The 24,479-nt window shown below is 52.5% G+C and overlaps 1 protein-coding gene across 1 annotated transcript in view; it reads left to right on the top strand.

Moving 5' to 3' along the window:
* EEPD1 (endonuclease/exonuclease/phosphatase family domain containing 1) overlaps positions 1-10,053 on the top strand; it is a 93,080-nt gene extending 83,027 nt beyond the window's left edge. The window contains exons 6-8 of the mRNA XM_036247483.1: positions 2,799-2,937; positions 8,295-8,489; positions 9,408-10,053. Coding sequence (XP_036103376.1) covers positions 2,799-2,937; positions 8,295-8,489; positions 9,408-9,607 — 534 coding nt within the window. The 3' untranslated portion in view covers positions 9,608-10,053. The remainder of the gene's footprint in view (positions 1-2,798; positions 2,938-8,294; positions 8,490-9,407) is intronic.
* Positions 10,054-24,479: the final 14,426 nt, after the last annotated feature.

The raw sequence follows: 24,479 nt of genomic DNA, 5'->3' as shown, positions 1-24,479 counted from the left end.
CTCTCGGAGTTCAGCATTCCCCTCGCGTCACACTCTAGACCTGGCCGGTGGCACAGGCCGGAGCTGCGGCTCCTCTCCGGGCTCCCCAGCGGGGTTCCCCGGCCCACAGCCTGACGCATCTGCCGTCAGGGCTGCAGCTGCAGAGACCTCTCCGGGGTGCTGCTGCTGGTGGCAAGCTGGGGTCACATCTGTAAGACAAAACCGGCAGCCGCCACTTCCTGTGGGGCCCCCTGCACGCCCTCCCTTTGGGCAGTGTTTGGTATTGGTTGCCGTGACAAACAGAAGTCAGGATTGCCAAACCCCAGCAGCTGAGCAGTGCTGCAGAGCTCAGGGGACCGGCCCAGTCTTCACACTTCCCTGCACCCCACGGTCCCCTCTGGGGACACAGGACTGGGGCTGAGCCTATGCGGCCAGTATTCGGCCAGTCTAGTTCTTGACATGTCAGGTGAAAGCGAACATCGGGGTGCAGGGGTCTCCAGAGGGAAAGAACGCATCACAGGTGGGGGGGATGTGTGAGGGGAGGGGAAGGAGGCAGGTCCCAGCAGCGGGTCCTGCAGGGCATCCAGACTGGCCCCCCAGGGAAGGCCCCTGGGTCTTGTTAACAAGCAGCTGCTAGAACCACCCCCCCTTGTAGCTACTTAGAAGATAAAACCAAACCCTGTCGTTTCCAAATGTGCCCAGTGTCCCAGGCTCTGGGAGTGGGGAGTGATGTAGGGACCGTGTCGTTTCCAGATGTGCCCCGTGTCCCAGGCTCTAGAAGTGGGGAGTGATGTAGGGACCCTGTCGTTTCCAGATGTGCCCCGTGTCCCAGGCTCTAGGAGTGGGGAGTGATGTAGGGACCCTGTCGTTTCCAGATGTGCCCCGTGTCCCAGGCTCTAGGAGTGGGGAGTGATGTAGGGACCCTGTCGTTTCCAGATGTGCCCCGTGTCCCAGGCTCTAGGAGTGGGGAGTGATGTAGGGACCGTGTCATTTCCAGATGTGCCCCGTGTCCCAGGCTCTAGGAGTGGGGAGTGATGTAGGGACCCTGTCGTTTCCAGATGTGCCCCGTGTCCCAGGCTCTAGGAGTGGGGAGTGATGTAGGGACCCTGTCGTTTCCAGATGTGCCCCGTGTCCCAGGCTCTAGGAGTGGGGAGTGATGTAGGGACCCTGTCGTTTCCAGATGTGCCCCGTGTCCCAGGCTCTAGGAGTGGGGAGTGATGTAGGGACCGTGTCGTTTCCAGATGTGCCCCGTGTCCCAGGCTCTAGGAGTGGGGAGTGATGTAGGGACCCTGTCGTTTCCAGATGTGCCCCGTGTCCCAGGCTCTAGGAGTGGGGAGTGATGTAGGGACCCTGTCGTTTCCAGATGTGCCCCGTGTCCCAGGCTCTAGGAGTGGGGAGTGATGTAGGGACCGTGTCGTTTCCAGATGTGCCCCGTGTCCCAGGCTCTAGGAGTGGGGAGTGATGTAGGGACCGTGTCGTTTCCAGATGTGCCCCGTGTCCCAGGCTCTAGGAGTGGGGAGTGATGTAGGGACCCTGTCGTTTCCAGATGTGCCCCGTGTCCCAGGCTCTAGGAGTGGGGAGTGATGTAGGGACCCTGTCGTTTCCAGATGTGCCCCGTGTCCCAGGCTCTAGGAGTGGGGAGTGATGTAGGGACCCTGTCGTTTCCAGATGTGCCCCGTGTCCCAGGCTCTAGGAGTGGGGAGTGATGTAGGGACCGTGTCATTTCCAGATGTGCCCCGTGTCCCAGGCTCTAGGAGTGGGGAGTGATGTAGGGACCCTGTCGTTTCCAGATGTGCCCAGTGTCCCAGGCTCTAGGAGTGGGGAGTGATGTAGGGACCCTGTCGTTTCCAGATGTGCCCAGTGTCCCAGGCTCTAGGAGTGGGGAGTGATGTAGGGACCGTGTCGTTTCCAGATGTGCCCTGTGTCCCAGGCTCTAGGAGTGGGGAGTGATGTAGGGACCCTGTCGTTTCCAGATGTGCCCCGTGTCCCAGGCTCTAGGAGTGGGGAGTGATGTAGGGACCCTGTCGTTTCCAAATGTGCCCAGTGTCCCAGGCTCTAGGAGTGGGGTGTGATGTAGGGACCCTGTCGTTTCCAGATGTGCCCCGTGTCCCAGGCTCTAGGAGTGGGGAGTGATGTAGGGACCCTGTCGTTTCCAGATGTGCCCCGTGTCCCAGGCTCTAGGAGTGGGGTGTGATGTAGGGACCCTGTCGTTTCCAGATGTGCCCCATGTCCCAGGCTCTAGAAGTGGGGAGTGATGTAGGGACCCTGTCGTTTCCAGATGTGCCCCGTGTCCCAGGCTCTAGGAGTGGGGAGTGATGTAGGGACCCTGTCGTTTCCAGATGTGCCCCGTGTCCCAGGCTCTAGGAGTGGGGAGTGATGTAGGGACCCTGTCGTTTCCAGATGTGCCCCGTGTCCCAGGCTCTAGGAGTGGGGAGTGATGTAGGGACCCTGTCGTTTCCAGATGTGCCCCGTGTCCCAGGCTCTAGGAGTGGGGTGTGATGTAGGGACCCTGTCGTTTCCAGATGTGCCCCCTGTCCCAGGCTCTAGAAGTGGGGAGTGATGTAGGGACCCTGTCGTTTCCAGATGTGCCCCGTGTCCCAGGCTCTAGAAGTGGGGTGTGATGTAGGGCTGGACCAAAGAGAGAGACTGGTCTCGATCCACAGGTGCCCCGAGCAGGTCTTCCGTGGTCACACCCGGGTGGGAGGAGTCTGTTCACTGTTGTCAACCTTGTACATGAGGCTTTGGGGAGTCAGTGGTAACAGATACCGGAAATATAAGCATCTAGCCCTGTCCCTGTTGTTTTGTTTCCTCTTGTCCAGGTGGGAAGTAATGACTTGACTCTTGTGAACCTTCACCTGGCAACCGCGACCCTCCCTGGGGGCGAGAATCCAAGCAGGAACCACAGTGACAGCCACCGCGTGGCCAGCTTCGCCCAGGCTTTGCAGGAGACCCTGAAAGGTGGGGAATGGTCTTTCTCTGGGGCTGGGCCCAGGCTCCCACTTCTGCGGGGCAGGCAGGGGGTGGCCTCTTCCAAGCACCTGTCTGACCCTGCAGGCCGGTCCGTCCCGCAGCAGCAGTGCACAGGGAGGACACGGCATGGCCACGCCCGCACCCCTGCAGCCCGGCGCCCGTCACGATGAGGGTGTGGTCTGTGCACCTGGCGTGCATGGGCCGTGGTGGGGGCTCGACGACTCTGCCTCCTGTCTGATGGGAAGGACTGGGGGAGAAATCCGGATACCCTTCCCGTGAGACCTCATCCTCCGTCCCGCCGTCTCGGCTGTCCCACGGTGGTGGTGCCACCGGCGTCTCGGCACAGCTTGTCTTGTGAGAGAGAGACAGCTGAAGGTGACGGCGTGGAGCAGCCCCGATCGGCAGTGCGTGGAGCTGTCCTCTGGAGAGAGCGGTGGCACTGCAGGGCCCGGAGCTCAGAAAAGCTGGCTTTTCCTCTCTGCTCCGTCAGTAGCTCCGGGGCCTCAGGAAAGGCACTGTGCCTCGGAAGTCCCACCTGACGGGGGACCCCGGTGCTGCCCTCCCCGAGGGGCCTGTGCGCCGGAACCGCAAGAACCACGCTCACGCTGCTGGGCAGACACGCGTTGACGCGGAACATCCGGGGGTTCAGAGAACACTAAGAAGAGCCGCCCTGGCCGGTTTGGCTCAGCGGTTAGAGCGTCAGCCTGTGGTCCCGAGAGACCCGGGTTCGGTTCCCGCTAAGGGCATGTACTTTGGTTGCAGTTTGTCCCCAGCCCTGGTTGGTCGTGTGGGTGGCAGCCACTCGATGTGTCCCTTTCACGTCGATGTTTCTCTCTCTCTCTCTCTCTCTCTCTCTCTCCCCCTCCCACTCTATCTGAACAAAAAGTGGGAAAATGCCCTCAGGTGAGGATTGAAAGAAAAAGAGCGAACTGCCCACGAAAGGCGGGCTCTCTGTTTCCCAGGCTGTGCCCCCCACAGAACAGACGGCTTCCCGTGTGTGGTTTGCCAGAAGGGAACCCTGCCGCGGCCGCGAAGACGGGAGGTTCGGCCGGGCTGGGTGTCGGGATGCTGACCCTCGGGCGGGGCTCGCAGCCTGGATCCTCGTGTGCTCCGGAGTGTTCACAGTGTCCTCTACCTTCCCTCGTCCCATCGGCCCCTCACCGTGTGGTCAGTTCAGGAAGATTCGACTACCAAAATAATCTGCTCAAACTGCAGTCTTACATCTAAGAAAGATTTTTTTTTTTATTATTGCAGTAAAATATACATAACATAAAATTCACTCTTAACCACTAAGCATACAGGTCGGTGGCATTAAGTACATTCACGTTATTGTACAACCGTCCCCACCAGCCACCAGAATTGTGTCATCATCTCAAACTGAAACTCTGTCCCCATTAAACACTGAGTCCCCTCCCCTCCCTCTCTACCTTCTGCCCCTGAATTAGACGCTCTAGGGACCCACAGCAGTAGAATCTTAATGTGGCTGCTCATTTCATTTGGCCCAATGTCTTCAAGTTTCCTGTATGTTGCAACTTGTGTCAGAATTTCCTTCTTTTTAAGGCCAGATACTATACCGCTGTATACAGACTAAAGAAAAGTTAGGTTTATGTATTTCATTTTATTTATTGATTTTAGAGAGGAAGGGAGAGAGAGAGAAACATTGATGAGAGAGAACATCGACTGGCTGCCTCCTGCACGCCCCTCACTGGGGATCAGGCCCACAACCTGGGCATGTGCTCTGACCGGGAATTGAACCAGCAACCTCTTGGTGCAGGGGTAGACGCTCAACCACTAAGCCACACCGGCCTGTCCAAAATTAGGTTTATAGTTGTGAGTATGCAACACAGTTTATTCTTACATCATTTCCACACAACCAGCTGTAAACCTGCTCTTGCCTTCCCCCCACGCCACCCCGGTGTATACACCACACTGTGTACCTGCCCCTCGGCCAGGGGACGCTCAGGGTGTTTCCATCTTTACTGCTGTGAACACCAGTGTGCAGCTGACACTTCGAGCCAGGACGTGCGGTGACCAGCCTCCTACTTAAATCACGAGTCTTTGGTTGCAAAGGGAGACGCCGTGTAGAAAATTGTTCACCTAGAGTTAGTCTTAACCTATCAGAAAGGATGACGTGGTCGCTTTTAAAACCTGTGTTTCTATTGTTCTCGATCTCAAGCTTTTCCTTTTCTTTAAACGTGGAAACAGAGAGGAGAGGCGCCAGGTCATCAGTCTCTAACCTCAGGGACTCACTGTCTTTTCCTGATGTCCAGGGAGTGGCCAGGTTTTCAGCAGAAAGTCTGGGCAGGTTAACAGCCCAGCTCACCAAAGGGCGGTTGGCCCACAGCGTGGCGTGGCCTTGGCCAGTCGGGCGTGGGCCGTGACGCACACTGCCTGCGTCCCCCTGTGGGCTGGACACAGCAAACCAAGGACTCAGGAAGTGTCGCGGGCTGCCAGGGGCAGCAGCTAAGGCATTGGCATGGGCGGTTCAGCTCAAACAAAGGCCAAGCCGCGTCCCACAGGCTGCAGTCAGCGCAAACGGAACTGATGCGATTCGTGAGCCCTGGGCCTTTCTGCCTTTGGTACATGCGCCGGGTTGACGTCAGTGGGTATGGGCCAGCTGTCTGATGGCATTTTCTTCTCGGCCAGAGTGGGACACCCCATGGGCTTGCTCTGTGGGCTCGGCCAGAGTGGAACACCCCACGGGCTTGCTCTGTGGGCTCGGCCAGAGTGGGACACCCCACAGGCTTGCTCTGTGGCTCAGTGGGAATGAAATACCCCACGGGCTTGCTCTGTGGGTTCAGCGAGAGTGGGACACCCCACAGGCTTGCTCTGTGGGCTCGGCCAGAGTGAGACACCCCACAGGCTTGCTCTGTGGCTCAGTGAGAATGAAACACCCCACTGGCTTGCTCTGTGGGCTCGGCCAGAGTGAGACACCCCACGGGCTTGCTCTGTGGCTCAGCGAGAATGAGACACCCCATGGGCTTGCTCTGTGGGCTCGGCCAGAGTGAGACACCCCACGGGCTTGCTCTGTGGGCTCGGCCAGAGTGAGACACCCCACGGGCTTGCTCTGTGGCTCAGCGAGAATGAGACACCCCATGGACTTGCTCTGTGGGCTCGGCCAGAGTGAGACACCCCACGGGCTTGCTCTGTGGCTCAGCGAGAATGAGACACCCCATGGGCTTGCTCTGTGGGCTCGGCCAGAGTGACACATGGCACGGTGATGCCTGACGTCTGCGTGGGACCATCCCTCCGAGGGCACTATCGACAGGCTCTCAGGAAATCAGCCCTGAGCCTTCTCCCTTCACTCCTGGGAACCCAGGGATGACTAAGGAGCTCACCCAGGGGGGTGCGTTCTGGGAGAATTCAGGCCTCTGTGCACCTGAGGTTCCGAGACAGAGCTGTCTGGATGGCTTCACCACCGCCGACGGAACCAAAAGGAGATGAGTTGTCAGAACCCTGGCTGCGCCTGTTCAGAGAGCCAGGAGAGCTACTGATCTTCATAACCAGAACAAGTAAAGTAGGAGAGAGCCGTTATTTTCATTCCTGAAGTTGCTTAGAGCTGGGTGTACGGACCCTGGACAGCCGGCATCCCTCCTGGATTCAGACCTGTCTCAGCCCAGCCTTCTCAGTCTACACCCCGTTGAACAATCTGGTTGCAGGGAAGCTTCTGCCCTGCCTTTGGGACTGTTTCCCTCGACAGTCCACGCCTGTGACAGCTTCCTCTCCTTTCCTTAGACGTAGACGGCACTTCCTTCCGAGGGGTGCTCGGGCCTCCTTCGCCCATTTGGCCCACACGCGGTTGGCAGTGTCTGTCCACTGTGCGCATGCTCTGTTCCAGGCTCCGTTCCAGGCACCCGGGATTTTGCGATGAGCAGCCCCTGTGTCCTCGTGGCTGCTTCATTCCAGCTCTGTTACGAGCCTGGAGTTGAGGGTGGGCTCAGTGACGCTGGGCGAGCCCGCCAACCTGTCGGAGCCTGACCTTCTTACCAGCCGAAGGGCCTGGCACACGGTGAGGGCTCAGGGGACAGTGATTTACACCGGCCAAGTCGGCACTCCCGTGGGAAGGTGGCACTGATTTCTCAAGACAGCTTCAGCTCACTCCGCTCCAGAGGGGCCAGGGTGGTTCAGTTCAGCGGGAGGGGCAGGCTTCCTTCGCCTCATCCGCTTTTTGTCCCTCGCGCCCCCTAGAGGAGGGTCACCTGCAGTGCACGAGTGCCCTCTGCTGGTGGCTTAGGTCATTTCACTTTAGATTTTTACCCCCCAGCATATGCATATCAAGGAAAAAGATTTGCGGGGTGTCCCAGATACCTTTGGCTTTCGGCTGTGAACTGCTTTCTTCAAAGCCTCCCTTGCAAGAGGTGACAGAAACACTGCTCCCTGTGATCACAGGCTCGCTGACGGGAACCCGAGACACGGAGCGATGGTCAGGCTGTGACCCCGGAGCCCAGCCGGCTCCACGGCCCTTGCAGAATGTCTGCGCACTTTGGAAAGGTCTTCCTAGCGACCCCACTCACCCCAGTGTCGGTCCAACCTTGGGAGAAGTGCTGAAAGTGCTGGGCAGACAGGTTTCCGCTGTGGCTCTGCACTCGGCTCCTGGGGCTGCCAGAGTGCCGCGGGCTGGGTGACCGACACGGCAGACGCTGATTCTCTCCTTTTCTCACGATTCTGCGACCCGAAGTCCCGGGTCGGGATCAGGGTGAGGGGCTCCTGAGGCCTGTCCTTGGATTTCAGACGACCACCCTCTCCCCGTGTCTTCGCTTGGTCTTTCCTCTGTGCTCAGTGTTTCTCGAGCTTTTGTGAAATCTCTGGGCCTGACTCGTCGGCACTTTTCTGCGGTGAGATTTGGAAGCCATGAGCTGGAATAGGGGTGAGCTCGGCACACCCCTCCATTTCCAAGTGTGTTACTAATGTACTCTTAAAGGTTTGGGGATTTTTTTGCCCGGCCGGTGTGGCCCAGTGGTTGAACGTCGACCCTGCACCAAGAGGTCGCAGGTTCAATTCCCGGTCAGGGCACATGCCCAGGTTGTGGGCCCGATCCCCAGTGGGGGGCATGCAGGAGGCCGCCAATTGATGTTCTCTCGTTGATATTTCTGTCTCTCTCTCTCCCTCTCTCTCTTCCTCTCTCTAAACAATAAAGAAAAACATGTTTGTTTGTTTTTTAAAAAGTTTGGGGATTTTGCGCAAGCAATTTGGAAAAATTAGGAGAATGAGAACCACATAGCAGTCCTCACCCCTGAGGGGCGGGGGTGAAATCAGACCCGTGACCCTGCTTAAATTGGGCTGTGGTCAGCACTGGGGTCCTTCCCGCCATGACTTTCACTCCTGTTTCTTCTTCCCACTTGCAGGAGAAAAGGATGTGATCATTCTAGGGGACTTCGGCCAGGGGCCAGACAGCAGTGACCACGACGCCCTGCGGAGAGAGAAGTTCCACCCCCTGGTCCCTGCGCACACCTTCACCAACATCAGCACCAAGAACCCGCAAGGCTCAAAGTCTCTGCACAACATCTGGATCAGCAGAAGCCTGCGGAAGGTTTTCACAGGTAACGCCGGCCACCCCGCGTCCCCTGCGCGGGGAGGGAGGAAGGGAACCTGTCTGAGCAGACAGCTCGCATCCTTACCTCCTCTGGGGGCATTTGTAGGGTCGGAGTTCAGGTGACTCTGTAATTACCATTCCAGCAGAGCCACTTGTAAGAGTGAAGGTGGGTATGAAGAATAGTTAAAAGGCAGTCACTGGTCTGCAACAAGGGTAACCAGGTATGTCCCAGGCAGACCAGGTCATGGGCTGGCAGAGACGCTATGACAGATGAACTGATAACGTACCCTCATTGTAAGGACGCTCAGTCATTCAACAAACATTATTTCTCCAGGCTGTCCCGTGCGGCGCTGGTGTGGCCTGAGGCTGCCAGACATGCAGGGCCCCGGGGAACAGCAGTCGGGTGGACATGTCCCGTAGTGTCACCGCAGGGTGGGAGAGGTGCTTTAGACGGGACCCCACAAGGGTCAGGGGGTTGTGGGTAATCTCAGCCCTGAAAAGCTGCCTCCGCCAAACCAGGAAGCTCCTGGGAGTACTGTTTGGGGTCAGAAAACAATCAGAAATATGGAAACCGTATTTTATGGAACTTGTTCCCCCCACCAGCCTTGCTTTGGACATCTTTGTGAGACATGTGTCCCCGTGTCAGATACTCTCACTGGTCAGATCGGAAGTGGTGTGGTGAGGGGAGGTCAGCCATGGGCGGGCGGGCGTGTGGGTGGGCAGGCAGCCGGGACCGAGGAGTTTCAGTGCCTAGATGGCCAGTGTCACCGGTCCGAAGGACCAGATTGGCCGAGACACCTTGTTTGCGTGGCCGAGGAGTGGTGCAGGGACCCCAGGCCTCAAGGGCAGCGTCGGTCTCCGCCTGCCAGCCTGTGGCCCTGCCCCTCCCCCTCCCTGATTCGGGGTCTCTTCCTTCTCCCCTCAGGTCACTGCGCCGTCGTGAGAGAAGGCCTCACGAACCCCTGGATCCCAGACAACTGGTCCTGGGGCGGAGTGGCCTCGGAGCACTGCCCCGTGCTCGCCGAGTTCTACGCAGAGAAGGATGGGAACAAGCGGGAAGGCCCCCGGAACGGCAGCGGGGTCCCCTTGGAGCGAAGCGAAGCCAACATTAAGCAGGAACGATGATGAGACCGATCATTTTCCCACCTTACTACGGGAGCGCAGGCGGGAGTCAGCCCTCCCAGGGAAGATCCAGGGTCCCCACTGCCTGGTGGTCTCTGTCCGGCCGTCAGCAGCGGGCCCTGACCTGCCCACCCCCTTCGTGGACGTTCAGGACTCTTGGGAGGGCGGTGCCAGTGGAGCACCGGCCTGTCGTCCGATCTGCGGCCCAGACCCCTGCAGACGCGGCCGGCCGGCCATCGCCGCCTGGGTGGCCGCACGGAGCCGTCCTGCGGGCCGGAAGGGAGGGTGCAAGGTGCTCGGGCAGTGAGGCCGGTCCGAGCAGTGCCGGGAGCTCTCCTCTCCGACCACCGGTCTGTGATGTTCTGCTGCACATTACGTAAGCTTCTAACTGTGATCGAGCGTTCTTCTCAAGTACATTCAGTGGTTTTTAGTTTTGTTTTGAAAAATAAACAGAGATGAAGCTGCCTGGCTGTGATGCGAGCCCGGGGCTGGGTCCCCGGCTGTGGGTGTTTGGCGCCTACTTCTGATGCCCCTGTGGGGCGGGGCTCCCAGGGTCCTAAACGCAGAGCAGCCCCTCCAGGTCCCGCTCCGTTTCATCCCCAGCTGCACAGAGGGGCCTCGCACCCCCTCGCCCCCGAGACCATAAAGTCTGTACGTCATCTCCTCTCCCCGGCCTGTCCCTGCCGGACGTCTTTAGGGTGGAATGTCACCGAGCCCCCGAGGCCGGGCAGGTTCCCGGCTGGACAGGAATTCCAGCAGAATGAGATCACTTCCTCCGCCCTCCCACCAGCTCCAGTTTCGATGGATTCCTCGCCCAGAGCCGCCCTGTGTTGATTCTGGACCCACAGGACGGAAGCCTGGGGGTACCCAGGGAGGGTCCTCATCCGGGGCAGCAGGGACAAGCCAGTGTTCACTGCTGGGCACCCTTTCCTGAGCCCAGGGTTACCGTGGGCATTCACAGCAAAGAAACCGAGGCTTGGCTTGCCGGTGCGGCTCAATGGGCTGAGTGTCGCCCCAGGGACTGAGAGGTCCCAGTTCGATTCCCGGTCAGGGCACATGCCCGGGTTGCAGGCTCCATCCCCGGTGGGGGGCATGCGGGAGGTGGCCCATCAATATTTCTCTCACATCAATGTTTCTAGCTCTCTCCCTTCCTCTCTTTCTCTAAAAAAACAAAGGAAAGAAAAGAAAAGAAACTGAGGCTTGAAGAGCTGAGCCTCCTAAAGGTCCCACGGCCAGTGAGTAAACAGGACGCATATGCTGCCCACGCCCACGCCCACACCCACACAGCCCCTCTGCAGCTGCCCACGCCCACGCCCACACAGCGCCTCTGCAGCTGCCCACGCCAGTGCGGTGGCGGTATCAGCCCTGGCGGTGAGCGCGAGTCGGGAGCCCCCGTCACCAGGTCAGCGGGAAGCTGAGGGTTTACCCTCCGTACACACCGAACACGGTGTGGGCCGGTCCCCAGACACCGCCGTCAGGGCGCAGGGTGACCTGACCGTCGGGTTGGCCCTGGGCTGCACGGGCAGCGAAAGGGGCCCGTTGTCCACCAAAGACCGTCTTTTGGGCCACCCGGCTCCAAGGAGCATCACTGGTTGTGGGCAAGGACAGAAGCTCTTTTCTGGGGTTGTGAGGTACCTGGGCATAGGCCATGTCCACTCCAAAGGGGTGTCTCTCCCGCCGAGGAGGAATAAAAAGTCATGGTGGGCTGTCGTTGACTGAAGTCCACAGTTTGCCTGAGGTTCACTCTGCTCACCCCAGGGTTCTGACAGGTGTGACTCACATCCACATCACAGAAACACACAGCACAGAGTCTCTGACCTAAAAATCCCCCGTACCCCGCCTCTTCACCCCCCCCAACCCGAGGCAGCCACTGAGTTCCTGTCTCCAGTTTTGCCTTTTGCACCGGGTCCTAGAATTGGAATCACAGCGTCGGTGGCCTATTCGGACGGACTCTTCACTAACAGCCTGCGGGAAGGTCGCTGTCTCGCGTGGCCTGCTAGCTCGTTTCTTGTCCTTGCTGGACAATACCTCATCAGAATTTATCTGCCAGCTTTGGATGTTTTCAAACCCCCAGAGTCCCCCCCCCCCACCCAGCTCTGCCCACAGGGTGGGCTCCGCCTGACTCTGCCCTGCCCTCCCCGCCCTGCTGCCTTCCTCCTCCTGCCTCCCAGGACTGTAAATGAGAAGTGCCAGAGAGAAGGAAGAAGGGGCATTTTTATTCATTCGTCAAGCACTGTGCACCCTCCAGGCGAGGCCCTGGGGTGGGCAGGACAGAGGGCCAGGAGGACCCCCACCTTCCGGGGTCCTGCGAGAGTCTGGGGTTGTGCTGGCCCAGCAGCTGCAAGGGCCTGGATGTGAGGATCCCGTGTTCTCCACTGTCCTCCCGGTGGGCCCGGGAGAAGGGGCAGCAGGCTCTTGGAGAGGTGGCCGCAGGGACCTGAGGGCCAGCTGTTAGAAACCTGGCCTGTCCCTCCCGCCTTTGCAGAGCCTCACGCAGACAAGCAATTCATTCCTGCCTCTTCCATCACCTGTAGAAAACCACAGGCCCCCTGATAAAGCCCCCTGGGTAACGCTCCTGCCTGCCCCAGCCTGGGCTCGGGCTGGTGCTCCCGGAGCTGGAGGCTGAGGGGCACGGCCGAGCCCAGGCTGGGGCAGGCAGGAGCGTTACCCAAGGCTTCAGGAGGCAAAGCAGCAGCCCAGGGAATCATACCAGCTGATTATATGGCTTTCAAGGGAGAGCTTCCTCGTCTCCAACGTGTGGGGCAGCTGGGGCCTCGCCTGGCCTCGCCCGGCCTCACCTGGCCTCCCCTGGCCTCGCCCGGCCTCGCCTGGCCTCGCCCGGCCTCACCTGGCCTCCCCTGGCCTCGCCCGGCCTCGCCTGGCCTCACCTGGCCTCGCCCGGCCTCACCTGGCCTCGCCTGGTCTCGCCCGGCCTCACCTGGCAGAGGCCGGCCTCACCTGGCCTCACCTGGCCTCGCCTGGCCTCACCTGGCCTCACCTGGCCTCTCCCGGCCTCACCTGGCCTCACCTGGCAGAGGCCGGCAGCCCTGTCTCTTGGGAGGACCTGGAGCAGGTCTGCACAACCAGACAGAAGTCCAGAGTGAGGACAGGAGCAGCGAAATCCCCTGCCCGGAGAAGGCCCTCACCTGTGTCCCACCTGCCTGACACCTGGCACCATCCCAGTTACTAGCCCTGCTGTCTGTCTCTCCCAGGAAGAGCCCGCCCCCCCAGGTGTGCAGACTTGGCCTGAGAGGGCTGAAGACAGGTGCGGGGAAGGGGGGAGGGGCGCCCAGAGGAGCGGGCACTGCCGGTGGCGTCCCAGGCCTGGTGACTCGAACAACTAGCCTCAGGACAGCTCCCAGGGTCCCTGGCTGATGCCATCGGCCCCGCTCACGGTGACGTAACCCACCTGGCCTTCGCAACCGTAAGTGACAAAGTCGGATCCCGACTCAGCCCTGACAGGCCTGGTTTCAGATGTTCTGAGGGGACGGCTCACCGCCAAGGGTAAGCCAGACACGGGACAGCGAGGTCCCAAGCGCGTGAATCGGGGCAAGGAGAGGGGATGTTGTCACCGGGGGCAAGCGGGCGTCTTTGTGGGGGTGGTGTCCTTGAGCTGGGACGTGACCGTGTCAGACGAGGGACGTGACGGAGGGGAGATGGCGTTCTGGGGGCGGAACCGAAGGCGGGGTGTGGGGGGCGGGAGGGAGGTGTCGGCTGGTCCCCTGCGGCAACAGCGCACAGTGTGGGCTGGGAGAAGCGGAATCGCAGCACAGGCCAGATCTTAGTCTAGGAAGAGGGGGCGTCCCGGCTCTGGGGCGTCCTTGCAGTCAGAGGAAGAGGCTGCGCAGAGGGCGAGGGAGCCTGGTAAGAAAAGTGCAGGCTGCTGAGGTTTGCCTGTTACTTACCTCGTGCTCCCTGGGCCCCGGGGCCCCAGAGCAGGAGGAGCCAGGGTCCCGCTGGGACAGGGTGGGGAGCCAGGGCAGAGGTGGGCTCTGGGGGGCAGTGTTGAGTGGCAGAAGGATGTGGGTTTCAGTACTGACTGCCCTGACCAGCTGGGACGCCCCTGGGGTGCCTGGCTGGACCATAACATGCTCCACGGTTGCTTTGTCCCTGGAGAGCCCTGTCCTTGTGTGGTTCCCGTGGCCTGGGCAGGAGGGACGAGGGAGGAAGGGGAGGCCCAGAAGAGACCCCCCACCTGATTGCAGTTTCCTGACTTTGGGGGGTCAGACCACGTAAGGCAGGCTTCCTGTGGTGCTGTAGGTTCTGGGGAGCTTAATGCTTCGTGCTGAGCAAGCTTCGCTCCCGCTGATGGTCGGAGACGGAGGTGAGCTCGCCTGGGGCCTGCTGACTCCCACTATGGTGACTGAACTAAATGTCGTCGTCAGGGGTGGGGAGCATTAAGGACGACAGTTTTCCTGTGACGGTGAGTCTGTGGCCCATGTCATGTGCCTGCTTCGGACAGAGGACAAGCTGGCAGCCACCGGGCCCGGGCCCACTGTGTGCCCTGTGACAATGTCTTCGCTGTGAGTCCTGACACTTCAGGCGGAGATTCCGCACATGGCTTTACCTCTCAGCCCACGGGACACCGTCTCGGTTCTGGTTTCAAGGGATCCTGTGAATTTTCAGGGCTGAAGGACAGGGAGTCAGGACACGGCAGGATGAGGCAGCTACACTGTAGACTTGCTGGGCGCAGGTGGGCAAGCTGTGGATGGCCTGTCCCTCGGACAGTGTCCCATCTGACCGCGCTGTCACAGCGAGGACCCGAGGGCCTGCTGACCGAGCGCTGCCCAGCTGGAAGCCACCCCCAGGCTCACTCAGAATGTGGAGTGGACTTGGTTTAAAGAGTCTAGAAATGTGGCAGAACCTCCTACAATAATAGTGAAGACAGGGACGAGGGTGACTACAACCTCGAGAAGAGATGGGGTGGTTTAGTAGAATTCTAGTGTGGCCTTCCTGGGTGAGGTACGGGATTCCCTCAGGGACAATCACCACCCGCACCTCCGTAGTTCAGCAGGAAGCGGGACCCATGATGCATCCAAGTTGACGGACAGCAGCACCATCGGTACCATGTCTGTTTCGTTGCGTCTGAGTCCTTGGCTTGCTGTCCCCATGGAGCTGGCATTACTTATGTCACCAGACCCGGGACCAGTTCTGGACCGATACTGAGTAAATCCTCACTACTTATGGAACTTGGAGAAGCTGGAGCTCTAGGAATTTTTTTGAACGTTTCTTCTGAATTTTGCTGAGCATCATTGGTCATTCTTTACTCATCCGAGTCCAAACTGCCAGAGAATTTCTAGAAGGCTAGTCTTTTCCTCTTTCTCCGGCAGAGGGGTCTCATGGGCCTGCTGGGAGCACCAGGCAGACTAGTTGGGGTGCCATGAACACACAGGTGGGTTAGACCTACGAGCCTCGCACACAGCTTCCAGATGGGCCCTGGAACCCCACTCATCCTCAGCACATAGCATGTTCGAGTCTTTTTTTTTTTTTATCCTCACCCGAGGACATTTTTCCATTTTTTGTTCAGATAGAGTGGGAGGGAGAGAGAGGAAGAGAGGGAGAGAGGGAAACATCAATGTGAAAGGGACACATCGAATGGCTGCCACCCGCACAACCAACCAGGGCCGGGGACAAACTGCAACCGAGGTACATGCCCTTAGTGGAAACCAAACCCGGGTCTCTCCGGACCGCAGGCGGACGCTCTAACCGCTGAGCCAAACCGGCCAGGGCGCATGTTCGATTCTTGAAGCCTAGAATTGTCCCTGTCAAATCTAGTCACCTGTCTTGCCCCAAACCCCTCAGATGCTTGCTCGGAGGCCCTCGGGGATCCCCGTGGAAGGAGCACTGCCTACCTGGGGTTCTGGGGTAGGCCTCTGTGTGCCTCTGGAGCTTTATTTGAAGATAGCCTGGAAGCGTGAAGAGTCTGGAAACTGCATTGTTCAGGGTGTCTTGGGTCTGGGACGAAGACCTAAAGAGCCGTGGAGCCTTTGCATAGCGCTTGAGGGGCTGTGTAGGGGCTTGAGACTGGACGCTGTGCGTGCTCTAGTCTTGCCTGGGATCCAGAAACAATGGAGCTCAATCTTGGGCCACAGTTGGCGGTCGAGCTGAGAAATCTCTCTGAGCAGGGGACCTGGTGTCCTCCCCCAATATCTCCTTTCCAGCCATTTCTCTAAAAGGAAAACACTGGTTTTACGAAGAAGCGTCTTAGGTAATCATGTCAGGAAGTTGTAGGAGATAAAACAGCATCTGAATTTCAGATTTCTCTCATTTCATGCACCTACTGCTTGTTTCAGACACATGAACGCATCGTCGAAGATCTCTCTCAAGATTGAAAATAGTCTGTAATATGCTTTAGCATATACTATACTCTGTATTTATACTCAGAGGTACATTGCGTTATAGCTCAACTCATCTCAAGGAATCCTGTGACCAACTTGTCAAGCAAAGATCTAAATCGGACCAAAGAGGAAACAGATTTTGAAGTAGGCGTGTGGAAGACACCTTCTCTTGAGCTCTTCATGGTGATAGACAAATCTTTCCCAAAAACAGTTACGCTTGCTGAAAATTCCGAGCGTAGGTTTGGGTTTAGCTCTGAGGTCAACCAGCAAGATTAATGTCTAGAGGGCCTCCGGCTTAAACAGGGAGAAGAGCCAGAAGGAAAGAGGTCGTGGTCCCTCTAGTGGACAGTTGTGGAGCGGCGTTTAGAAATTCACTCACAGGCTGGCAGGTGCAGATAAACTCACGGAGAATCAGACCTTCCAACACACAAAGGAATTGCTATCTTTCTGCATCCAGGAAGGGCCAAGCTACTTAACACATTGTTGACCGCTCGCGAGTTAACTTGTGTTTTCATACCCAAACGTTGTTGACCGCTCACGAGTTAACTCGTAAAGAAGTGTCTCGGTGTGTTGATATTGATGGGATAAATGAAAAAAATCACATTGGAGGGATTACTGATGAATGGACCGTTTGGTTGAAGCGCCAATATTTCCTAATACTATGAGCAGAAGGAGGTTGAAGCAAATTCTTATATTTTTCCATCTTAGTGATAATTCACAAAATACATCTAATGAAGACAGACTGTATAAAATTAGGCCTCTTTTGGATTACTTTCTTCCAAAATTTCAGTCTTGGTATGTACCTAAGCAGGAGTTATCCCTAGATGAAAGCGCAGCAAAACCAGGTATATTTGCAAAACATGTTGCAAACCATTATACATAGGTGATTGCTATACAGTACACCGCACCAAAAGAAATTACTAAAATATATAATAGGTAGCAGATATGTACAAAGTTTCACTTAAATTTATTATGTATAAATAAAGTATACTGAAGTTTATTTAGATTGTTTCATTTTCATACTCAATTACGAAAAAAATAGCCGGTGACATGAGATAACTTCTGCGTAAAATTGCCTGCCAACAATGTGTTTATTTTCTTGGAGGTAATACAGTAACTAAGAATGTTATTTTAAAAAGGCAAGAAAACAAAAAATCTGGTTTATCTAATTTGAGATAGTTACACTTAGGTCATTACTTATATGCTGTTCTTTGATATACATGGTGTTAGGATATTTTTAGGCTTATATCATCCCCATTTGGGAAAAAAAAGTCTCCAGAGATTCACAATCTCTTGAAATTATCACCCACTGAAATTCCACCTGCTTTTGCTTGTTTGTTTTTAAAATAACCCCTATAGCCTGGCCAGTGTGGTTCAGTGGACTGAGCATCGTCCCATGGACTGGGAGGTCCTGGTTCAATTCCTGGTCAGGGCATATGCCCGGGTTGTGGGCTCGATCCCCAGTAGGGGGCATGCAGGAGGCAGCTGATGGATGTTTCTCTCTCATATATATGATTCCCTCTCTAAAAAACATATTTTAAAAACCCCATAACTTTAAGGATTTCACATCTTAGAATAATCTCCAAGATTATATGTAAAAATAAAAATATGGTATCAAGTGTAATAATCTATCATTTGTGCTAGAAATACAGCAGAGTACTTTTATATATTTGATTGTATTTGCATAAACTTTGCTTGCGCGTGCGCGCGCGCGCACACACACACACACACACACCTAGTGAAGTTGGTTGTCTTGTTCTCTCCTAACTTTGATATATATCTCACATATAACATTGTTTAAGCTTAAGGTGTGCATGTGATGATTTGCTACATTTATATGAAATAATTACCACCATAGTATTAGCTAATACCTCCATCACATCACACAATTACTATTTCTTTCTTGTGGGAAGTACATTTAAGACTATACTCATCACGCTGTCCATTTCATCTTCAAGAACTAACTAAAAGGTTGTACCATGTGACCAACTTCTCCCCAGCCTGCCCAGCCCAGCCCCTGGCAATCATCACTTCACCCTGTTTCTATGAGTTCAACCTTTCGGGGTTCCTCATGTAAGTGATGTCATACGATATTTGTCTTTCTCTGATTATCTCACTTAGCGTAATGCCCTCAATGCTCATCTGTGTTGTCCCAAATGAGTTTCCTTCTTTTTCATGGCTAAATTATATTTCATTGTAGATATATAGACCACATCTTCTTTAACCATTCATCTATTGATGGACACTTAGGTTATTCCCATGTCTTGGCTGCTGTGAATTGTACAATGGATATAGGACTGCAGATATCTATGTGTTATCCTGTTTTCATTTCCTTTGAATATATACCCAGAAGTAGAATTGCTGGATCATATGGTAGTTCTATTTTTAATTTTGGGGGAAGTTCCACATTCCCTCCCCATACTTCCTGCAGCTACTTACATCCCCACCAACAGTGTACAAGGGTTTCCTTTTCTCCGCATCCTCACCAACACTTAACTTCTTGTCTTTTTGATAATAGCCATTCTAAGCAGTGACATCTTGTGGGTTTGATTGCCATTTATCTGATTAGTGATGTTGAGCATATTTTCATGTACATGTTAGCAATTTGTTTTCTTTGGGAAAATGTCTATTCAGTTCTCCTGCCTATTTTAAAATCAGGTGTGTTTTTTTTGTACTATTGAGTTTTAGGAGTTCCTTATATATTTTGGATATTAACTAATCAGATATATGATTTGCAAATATTTTCTCCCATTCCATGAACTGTCTTTTTTCTTTTGCTGTGCAGAAGCTTTTTGGTTTGATGTAGTCTCACTTATTTTTGTTTTGGTTGCTTGTACTTCTGGTGTTATATCTAAAACATTGTTTCCAAGACCAATGTCAAGGAACTTTCCCCCTATGTTTTCTTCTAGGTGTTTTCTAGTTTCAAATCTTATGTTTAAGTCTTTAATCTGAATTAATTTTTATGGTGTAAATTAGGTGTCTAATTTTATTCTTCTGGATGTGAATATCCAGTTTTCCCACCACCATTCATTGAAGAGACTATCCTTTCCCCATTAAGTATTCTGGGCTTTTGATTCTGTTCCGTTGATCTATGTGTCTATTTTTATGCCAGTGTCATATTGTTTTTATTACTATAGCTTTGTAGTAGTTTAAATGCCTCCAGCATTTTTGCTCTCAGAATTGCTTTGGCTACTTGGATTTTTTGTGTGGGTCTATATAAATTTTAGAATGTTTTCTATTTCTATTAAAAAAAATCTCACTGAAATATGCGTGTATGCACAACCAATTGACAGGGACATTAGGCTGGGGAAGGCAGGAGGGGAGTAGGAGAGGAAAGGAGGGAGTTACTGGGGATAAAAGGGGGACATCTTTAATACTTTCAACAATAAAAAAAATAAAAATCTCACTGGAATTTCTATAGGGATTGCATTGAATGCATAGTATAAACTTTTTTTTTTTTTAGGTTTTTTTTTTTAATCTTTTTTGTTGAATGTAAAATGTATTACAGATGTTCCACATTTTTCCCCCATTGACCCCCTCCTCCCCACTCCCGCCCCCCTCCCGCCTTTTCCCACACTATTGTCTGTGTCCATTGGTTATGCATATAAGTTCTTTGGTTTATTTCTTCCCACCCCCCAACCCCTTTCCCTTTGAGGTTTGTCAGTCTAGCAATGAATTTGTACTTCTTAATCCCTTCACCTTTTTCACCCATTCCCCCAACCCCCCTCCCATCTGGCAACCAACAAAATGTTCTCTGTATCTATGAGAATGTTTCTGTTCTGCCTGTTCATTTTGTTTGTAGATCCATTGTTGATAGATATGTATTCATTGCCATTTTGTTTGTTCATATATTTTATCTTTTTCTTCAAAAAGACCCTTCATCATTTCATATAATAATGGTTTGGTGGTGATGAACTCCTTTAACTTTTTCTTGTCTGGGAAAGTCTTTATATGGCCATCGATTCTAAATGACAGCTTTGCAGGATAGAGTAATCTTGTTTGTAGGTTCTTGCTTTTCATCACTCTGAATATTTCTTGCCACTCCCTTCTGGCCTGCAAAGTTGCTTTTGAGAAATCAGCTGACAGCCTTATGGGAACTCCCTTGTAGGTAACTAGCTGCCTTTCTCTTGCTGCTTTTAAGATTCTCTCTTTGTCTTGAACCTTTTGCATTTTGATGATGATGTGTCTTGGTGTGGGCCTCTTGGGGTTCATCTTGTTTGGGACTCTCTGTGCTTCCTGGACTTGTATGTCTGTTTCCTTCACCAAGTTAGGAAAGTTTTCTACCATTATTGTTTCAAACAGGTTTTCAATTTCTTGTTCTCGCTCTTCTCCTTCCGGCACCCCCAAGATGCGAATGTTGGCACGCTTGAAGTTGTCCCAGAGGCTCCTTACACTATCCTCATTTTTTTGGATTCTTTTTTCTTTTTGCTGTTCTGATTGGGCGTTTTTTTGCTTCCTTATATTCCAAATCGATGGTTTGCTTCTTGGATTTACATACTCTACTATTGAATCTGTGTAAATTATTCTTTATTTCAGTTAATGCCTCCTTCAATTCTGACTGTGCATCCACAATTTCTGACTGGTCCTTTTTAATGCTCTTGAGGCCCTCACTAAGTTCACTGAGCATCCTTATAAGCAGTATTTTGAATTCAGCATCTGTTAGGTTGCTTATCTCCATTTCACTCAGTTCTTTTCTTGGAGTTTTGTTCTGTTCTTTCATTTGGGACCTGTTTCTTTGTCTCCTCATTTTGGCTGCCTCCCTGTGTTTGTTTCTGTGTATTACTTAACGAGAGGTATGGGGCTGAGACCAGATGCTGCTTGTTTGAAAGAATATAGGAAAACCTGAAGCAGGTTCCAAGACAGACCAATCCTATGGTTGAGCAAGTGGCAACAGCTTGGGGGGGGGGGGCTGAAAGTTGGGTGGGCGGGGCCTCAGGGAGTCACCAGGGCGAGGCTACCAGTGTGAGCCAGGTTGCTGGAGTCCCAGATATGGCGACTGTCTGCCGCCCCAGGGAAGGGCTCACCAAAGGAACAAAGGCCTCTGACAGCACGTTTGTCCTGGAGAAAGCCCCTTCTCCAGCCCTCGCTCCAGCGCCAAACAGCTCAGTTTTTCCCTGTGTGTCTCTGGCGCCCCTCGAGCTGCCTCCCCTCCAAGCTCAGAGGGAGAGAGTCCGATAAGTCCGTGCGCGGGTCCTTTAAGGAGCTGCCTGGGGCTCCAGCCGCTTCAGCCTCCCTGAGCCTCAGTTCCCGCTGGTTTTCCAGCCAGAAGTGATGGGGATTCTCTTCCTGGCACTGGAACCCTGAGCGGGGCACCTGGTGTGGGACGGGGACCCCTCAGTCCTCAGGGAGGACCTTCCCAGCCGAGGTGTCCTCATTTTTATCTGCCACACGTGGGTGTGGGACCAGCCCGTCTGCCCCTCCTACCAGTCTGGATGTGGCTGCTGCTTTAATTCCGTAGTTGTAGGACTTCCGTTCACCTTGATTTCAGGCGGTTCTGAATGATGGTTGTTCTGTAGTTTAGTTGTAACTTTGATGTGGTTGTGAGAGGACGCGATACCGTGTTTACCTCCCCACCGGAAGTCCCATAGTATAAACATTTTAACAATATTAATTTTTCTGCTCCATGAACATGGGCTATCTTTCCATTTCTTTGTGTCTTTTTTTTTTTTTTTTTATAAAAGTCTTGTAGTTTCAAGTATACAGATTTCCATGGTTAAATATATTCCTAAGAATATAATTTTATTGCATTTATTGGGGTGCTACTTGTTAATAAACATGTTTCAAATGTACAATTCTATATTACATCATCAACATATTGTATTGTGTTCACCACCCCAAGTCAAGTCTCCTGTCACCATTTATACCCCCTTTACCCTCTTCTACCGCCCCACCCCCTTCCCTCTGGCAATCACCATACTGTTGTCTGTGTCTGAGGTGTTTTTTTGTTTGTTTGTTTGTTTAATCCTGTCACCTATTTTACCCAGCTCCCCAAACCCCTCCCAGAATTTATTTTTGATATTGTGATTGCGATTTTCTTTTTTCAGATATTTCATTATTAGTGTATAGAGATGCAACAGATATTTGTATGTTGATTTTGTATCCTGTAAACTTACTGCATTTGTTGATATAACAATTTTGGGGTGGAGTCTTTAACATTTTCTCCATACAAGAACGTATCATCTGCAAGTAAAGACAATTTTACTTCTTCCTTTATGATTCAGATGCTTCTTTTTCCTGCCTGATTGCTCTGGCCAGGACTTCCAGAACTATGCTGGAAGGGAGTGATGAGGGTGGACATCCTTATTTTGTTCATCTTAGAGGATAAACTTTCAACCTGTAATTGCTGAGTATGATGCCGGCTTTGGGCTTGTCACAGATAGTTTTTATTATGTTGAGGTTCATTCTTTCTATACCCAATTTTTTATAACTTTTATCACGAAGGGATAAATGCCCAATTGTTTTGGGTGTGGTGGGGCACAAACAAGGAGCATCTAATGCCGCCATGTTGCCAACATCACTTCTGAAGTTGGTTGTCTTTGGTGAGGTTCATCAGGGCTGGGAAGACATGAACACTCAGTGGTCAGATGTCTGCTCTCTCTGCTTTGTCCTCTTGTCCCTAGGTGCCACCCCTTTCAGTTCTGAAGGCTCAAGGTTCAAAATCGAGGTGATGGCAGGTTTAGTTTCTTCTGTGAGCCCTAGGGAAGGACCTCTTCCCGGCATTTCTCGTTGGTTTGCAGGTGGCTGCCCTCTTGCTTCCTCTTCCCACGGTCTTTCCACTGTGTCCTCAAAATCCCACATATTCTTAAAACTCTTCCAGGCTAGATGACAAACACTGGTACTTCACACCCTGGCATTAATTTCGAGACATGAATTCCTTTAGCTATTGAAATCTGTAAACAAAAATGGATAAAATCATAGCCAGCTGACATGGCTTTCACGAGAGCAGTAAAGGTTTGAGTTCAAAGACCAAGACCTGAAGGACAAAGTGTGGGCTCTCAGAGGATCACCTCCAGGCCTGTGTGGTCCCAAGTAGCTGTATTCGTGGTCTACCCTCCCCTGGGAGAAAGCTGCTCACGTCTGAAACACAAGTTTTGTAAAAAGTGCGACAGAAGGCTGTGACCATTCACCATGTGGCAAGTCATCTTCCTCTTTGTGCTTCAAACACATGAGCAGGCCCATGACTGTGGTTTATGGTTTGTTGGAAGTGCTTCTCAAGTATGGGCCTGGCCATGCTGTATCCTGGTCTGGGCCACTCTCTCACGGGCTGTGAACAGTCTTGTCCTCATGAGAGGGTCTCTGCACTCAGCACAGATTCTGCCCCATAGGTTGTGCATAAAAATGTACTCCGTGGACAGGGTGGTAAATTAAGACAAAATGACCCCTCTCTCCTTTTCCCATGAGAGCACTTGATGAACTAAGGGAAACGCAGAGTGTGGCAAATGTAATTTCTCTATAAATAAGGATGAACGTGATCAATGGTCCTTCCAATAATTACCACACAGAAACACAGAAATACCGCAGTAGAAATATAATTAGGTTTTCAAAGAACAGAAGTTTGCATGCACACATTTCCACATAACTCAAGAACCCCAGTGTTATTTATTTCTATTATATCTAGACACAAAATGCCCTAAGATTTACAAAAGCAACGATACAAATTTTAAACACTTTTACAAAGATGAAAATATAGAGAAGTGAAGACTATGGAATTTTGTTTGCAAACAATTTTACTTTGAATCCATCTTGTGTGAAAACCAAACAGTTCATCAGAATTTGTATTGGATGCTATCTGTTAGAATTTCAGTAGTCAAAATCGATGAAATCCTAATCATCAATAGTCTAGGGCAAATAACAATATAATTAAAATTAATATGATCTTTAATTATTCCCATAAGTACTTCTGCTATAATTTCCTATTTATTAAAACTTTTATTTAGGGAATAAAACTGACATTATAATGCTATTTCAGTAACGAGCATAAGCCTTAGTTAAATCTTCAATCCCAACTTTTAAAGTTTAGCTTTTCTGCTAATCTGAAACTATTTTTTGGTTCATTGCTAACGTTTACAATGTCTTAAGAGAATGTGATTTAAAGTCATTTTTGTCTGGAGAGTGCTTATGTTTTTTCTGTTTTTATACTGAAGCAATAAGGCAAGAAAGTTTTCCTTCCCCAAATCAGACAGACAATATCTATCCACTTTACAGTTCTGACCAGTCACTGCAAATCATCCTGTCAACAGGACTTTGGGCCGCTGTGTTCCTCTGTATTGGAACCATACATAAGATTAGCAGTGATGTTGCCCATGAAGGTTGAATTCACAAGCATTTGAGCTTAAGTCAGGACATAGATATTGCCACTTCTGTCTATGCTTCAATTTCAGTTAATAAGACACAGTTTTCACAATCACCTTTGATAAATTTGAAGATGAAGTCAGAAAACACTACATGAAGCTGAACCTGGATGACTCTGCTACAAGAAAATATGCTTGAGGGGTCCAGAGTGGTTTTGCAGTGTCGGGTAAGTGTCGGCACACTGT

This window comes from Molossus molossus, unplaced genomic scaffold, assembly GCF_014108415.1.
Source record: "Molossus molossus isolate mMolMol1 unplaced genomic scaffold, mMolMol1.p scaffold_m16_p_7, whole genome shotgun sequence".
NCBI classification, from domain to species: domain Eukaryota; kingdom Metazoa; phylum Chordata; class Mammalia; order Chiroptera; family Molossidae; genus Molossus; species Molossus molossus.
Note: the sequence above shows the minus strand (reverse complement) of the source record. Positions and strands in the feature narration are given on the sequence as shown.